This window comes from Morone saxatilis, unplaced genomic scaffold (assembly GCF_004916995.1).
Source record: "Morone saxatilis isolate NCDOM2014 unplaced genomic scaffold, NCSU_SB_2.0 Contig12, whole genome shotgun sequence".
Taxonomy (NCBI): Eukaryota; Metazoa; Chordata; class Actinopteri; family Moronidae; genus Morone; species Morone saxatilis.
Genome location: NW_023339674.1, coordinates 24,336,679 through 24,341,716, shown reverse-complemented (window position 1 = coordinate 24,341,716; position 5,038 = coordinate 24,336,679). Strand labels below are relative to the sequence as shown.

The window sequence follows — 5,038 nt, the reverse complement described above, 5'->3', positions numbered from 1 at the left end:
TATAAAGTGACTGGTAACCTTATAAAGTAACTCCGTATCAGAGGCAATCTGGTATACTTGTGAAACACGCTGTAGCATCCTGGCTTGTTCTGCCAAGTGTGTTGTTGATCACTGTCTATACATCTTTCCATTATCGAGTTGCTTGTCCTGGTCATGTAGCAAAAAGCGTGAGCAAAGCAACGTAAACATCCCTTTTCTGCTCAGCAGCTTCCTCCAGACCCTACAGCACGATTTGCAAATGCTGCAAAGCCAGCTGAGGTATCTCAGGCCTCCAGTGAGTCCTGGGTGCCCCATCAGTTGTGCCCAGCACATCTGCAAAGGGAGACAGCCTGGAGAAGGGCTGGGTATCAGGCCTTTACAGTATACCTCTACATACCAACCAAATTAAATTGTGTCCACGGACACTAATGCAGTGAGAAGTTCGACATATTTTTACATGCAAAATTGTTTATTCATTATATATGTTTATATTCCTAAACCAAAGAATTGAGAAGAGCATTGTTTTGATATTGGTAACAAATGTAACTCTTATGGTCAGGCACTGCAAGTTATCTTAGACTATACATGTTGTGGCGTGTGGCATTTGGTTATGCTACATACTTGTCCCTATACAAATGAACTATAAAATAAAACAAAGTCACATTCCCAGTGATACCCAAACCCAGCCTGGCGCAACCTCACTATGTGCACAAACATCCCCAGTTCTCTCAGTATAAAGAAGCAGGGGGTCTAAACCAGGGCCTTTTTGAATCACTGAGCACCTCACTGCAGCTGTAACTAAAGATTATTGTCAACTCTTCTTCTTCTCTTCTTTTTTTCACAATTAACTGATTATATGTTTTGTGAAAAACATGTCAAAAAGTTGACATCACAATTCCCCAGAGCGTAAGTGGATATGGATTCCTCATTTTGTCCGACCAAGACTCCAAAACCCAAAGATATTCAACGTACAATCATATAAAACAAGAGAAAAACTGAAATAATCCCATTTAAGAACATTTAAGAAAGCTACTACTAGCAACTGTTTGGCATTGAAAAGTTATTCAATTCATTTTCTGTTGCCTGAATCAATCAATCAATCAATCCACTAATTGTTTTGTGTCACTTTTAGATTTTTCAGTATGTTGCTGTCATGTTAAGCAGAAAATGTTTGTGCTCTGCGGAAACAGGTTCAACATGAATCAGTTTTATAGGATACCTGTGAATTCCAACCACCTCTATCTCGCCTGGATACCTGAACTCAGCACTGTATCAGTTTGTATGTGTAGAAGGAGCTTTAAACAAACTTTTAGACTCCATGCTAGTGTAACCCAACAAGGACGCCTCTTTTTTCTAGTCATAATTTTAAATTTCTAATGAGACACAAATCGGTGGATCAAAGGGTTGTGCAGTCTAAGAGGCCGCACTGCAGAGCCTTGAGGAAAACTGCACAACGGCTCCACTACACTTACAGCAGATGATTATAAACACTCATTCAGTTAAGGAGTTGTGTGTCTCTGAAAATATGATGCACGATTTGTTATTAAATAGCTGCAGCATTTGCAATGCTCCTTGAAACAAACGTAAAAGCAAACACCAGCAAATCCTGCACATTGAAGATGGAGTGCTTGGCGCCCTCTGTCAGAGAGTCTGTGCAACTGTAACACTAGGAGAGCAGGTTAAATGTGTCTCTTTACATCCTCTAGTACAAAGCAGAGTTAAGGCTTTATGTTAAACTATTGAATGGTATTCAGAAAAATTATGAAAGCTTTCTTTTACAGGGATAAATAGAATAGAAATGGAAAAAATATATAAACATGCATCCCTTGAACCCACTGCCTACCTGAGGAAATCTTTCAGCCCGGACAGCTCATAGCCAGGCAGGTGAACGATGGTGGGATCTTTGTGTGTCTGTCCCACAAGAACATGAGGAGCTCTGGCCAACAGTACGGCTCTGTGTGCTCGGAGCGAGCCCGAGGCAGCGTACAGAGAAACATCAGCCTCCAGCTCCTCCTGCAGCAACCTAAGGAAATACATTACACACTGTATCAGAGGCCGGCCACACTCAATTCACCTTCACTCACTGATTAAAGGAAAAATCCTGCATGAACCCCATCAGTGGGAATGCGCTGACATTAACCAGACAGAATGTTCATATTAAAAGTACATTTGAAACCAACATAGAAAATATACAATAAACAAAGGCTCTCTTAACCAACCTCTCCGATCTATGAGACTCAAAGATTAATCTGATGGCCTACTTTCCCACTTAAGAACAACGCTAGCACAGTCCTGAGGCAGTCCATTTCGTCTTCCCCGTCGTTATTTCTCGCACCGCCTCAATGACTGATCTGGGTGACCCAGAAATCAGTCAGCTTAAGGCCAGTTGAGCAGTGGTATGGGTTCAATGGTACTGTGTCCATTACTGTAACCCTCTGATGAAAAGTGCCCAAACTGATGAGCCGCTCATGCAACGAGGAGACTCACATGCCTGTCGACTAAAACCCAATGAACATGCTCAAATCCACTTGAGCTTGTTTCTTGTGCGATAACAGTTGGTGTAACTTTGCTCTATGCAGGGTTTCGTACTCCAGATCCACTGATCCTATTATCTGAGGAAAAACACCAGCCTTAGATATTTTAATATCACATGTAACAAAGGTATGAAATTCTGTGACTAACAGCTGTATTTGACCTGCTTAGTGCACAACATTCCTCCATTCCTTCCGTTAGGGAACTGATAGGCATAAATTTGATTTTGGTCAAATGTTGCTGTATGGCATTTATTAACCCTACCCCTAACCCTTTGGTGGTCTAAATAATGAAATATTATTAAAATGAACAAAAAGAAGAACTGTAAGGTTGGTTAAAGGGATTATTTAGTATTCCACATATTTACAAAAAGTAATTTAAAACAAATATTGGTGGAAATTGAAGCAGCCTCTGGAGATATCCTGACTTTTTATTCCTACTATGGATCATACTCTTACGAGGCTGAACCCTACAGTTCCCACAATGCAAACAAATAACCCACAGACCTCCCTGCCTCCTAAACGCCCCACATCTCCAGTTTCTAATGCAGGTTTCTTCCTTCCTTCTCAGTAAGGGCTGAGATAACTCTGATGACAGCATTATTTTTCAGACTTTGGAACGCCCCTCCAGAGCCACAGAGGACATGGTGGCAGTGGTTCCCAACCTTCTTCCTCTGACCTGATTTCCATCATCATCATCATCATCATCATCATCACCTAATATGCATCTTTTTCAACAGATTCAGGGATTTATTTTTCCTGACACTTGGCCATTGTTCTATTACATCTATTAGTTTATATCTTAAATAATATTCTTAACATAAAAAATAATGAAGTAATGAATGAAATACTGAGCTGTAGACCTACTATATATGTACTTTATAAAAGTGTTCAGTGTGTAGGATTTAGTGGCATCTAGCAGTGTAGCTAATTCACTCGTTTCACCCTCCTGTTCCAAGCATGAAGAAGAAATCTACAGTGGCTGCAAAACTCGCAAAAAACGTGATGGGCCCCTGTCTAGAGCCCGTGTTTGGTTTGTCCATTCTGGGCTTCTGTAGAAACATTGCAGTTCAACATGGTGTCCTCCTCAGAAAGCAACTGGCAGCATCTGTATATAAAAATGGCTCTTTCTAAGGTAACGAAAACATGGTTCTTATTTTCAGGTTATTGTACGCTAATGAAAACAGAGTTATGCATATTATATCCCATTTCTGCCAGTAGATCTTTCTAAATGTGACTATCAAGGAGGCCTCACTACGCCCGGGGAACCTCTGGCGCCCCCGAGGTTGAGAACCAGTGCACTATGAGGTTTCTAAACTTTTCGATGCCAAGGCCCCCCAGGTAGCATTAGCTTATGGCCAGGCCCCCCCTTTTGAGAAGATGTCATTAAAAACTCACTGACAATCCAATATACAATGAGATTTCGATGTTATATATTGTTACTAATTATATTAGAATACATACTATAATAGGGTCATATTTATGTTTTATTTTATTTTAGCATTTTACCTCAAATTGTCTGAATTCCCCTTTGAAAAACACTGCATTATAGAACTTTTTTACAAGCTACTACTGTTTGTGAACCTAATGAGTAAAACGATGGAGTGGTGCCTCTTTAAAAGCTTAAAAACTGCAACTTGAGCTACGATTTTTTTGTCAAGCAACTGTTAATGGTGTTTTATATGACAGCACTGACCCGGATTTAACTGGATCTACCAGCAGGTCCTTTATACCGGTTCACTATTACTGACTGGGGGATGGCAGACCATTCAAGCGCCTTTAAAAGAAGCTGCAGAAGCAGCAAGAAGAGGTGAAAGCCCCATGTTGCTTTGACTGCAGTGTGAAAACTTTAAGACACAGGTCTTTGTTATTGACAGTTGCCACTGATCAGCATTTAATCTTTGCAGGCCTTTGCCGTTCAGCCCATACTGTCACATGCCTTACCCGTTTAGGTCTGCAGACAGAGCAGATGATAAACATCTCTTCAGCTGCTCTTTGTACTTGCGTTCTTTGGCCTGGAACTCTCTGGCAGCCTCGGTGGTGATCATGGTTCATTACGTTCTCTGAGACAGACACAAGACAGACACAAGACAGAGACCTCAGCATGTGCATTTGTTAAGCAGAGGAAGAAAGAGAAAGAGGACTAAATAGAATAATATAAAGAGGACGCCCTTAGGTGACTTGACATGTCTAGCAGCGATGCAACCTGGAGAGGCGCTGTTTTCCCAATTAGAAGAAAATCTATTAAAATGGGAAGAGATGACAGCGACTACCAGACACAAATTAATAAACTGTTACATGACCTAGAAAATGATTTAAGCGTATTATTATTAAAACAACAATCGCTTCAATGACACACGACCTACTTCCCTTAGCTTCCAGGAGAACACACCACTGATAACATCTCCCAGTATAACCAGTTTGTCTCAATAAGTTTCATTTATTCAAAAGCAAGCCTCGTCCAGAATAAAACACACTCAGCCACAGTCACACACACACACATACCTGTGCTAACACACGTATCTGCT

At 40.8% G+C, this 5,038-nt stretch overlaps 1 protein-coding gene across 2 annotated transcripts in view; it reads right to left on the bottom strand.

The window, feature by feature from the left end:
• The window catches only part of btbd8 (BTB domain containing 8), a 28,202-nt gene that overhangs the window by 22,646 nt on the left and 518 nt on the right, over positions 1-5,038 (bottom strand). For both annotated transcript variants that reach the window (XM_035653233.1, XM_035653234.1), the window contains exons 2-3: positions 4,455-4,573; positions 1,823-2,002 (exon numbers count right to left, since the gene is read on the bottom strand). In XM_035653233.1, coding sequence (XP_035509126.1) covers positions 1,823-2,002; positions 4,455-4,558 — 284 coding nt within the window. In that variant the 5' untranslated portion in view covers positions 4,559-4,573. The remainder of the gene's footprint in view (positions 1-1,822; positions 2,003-4,454; positions 4,574-5,038) is intronic.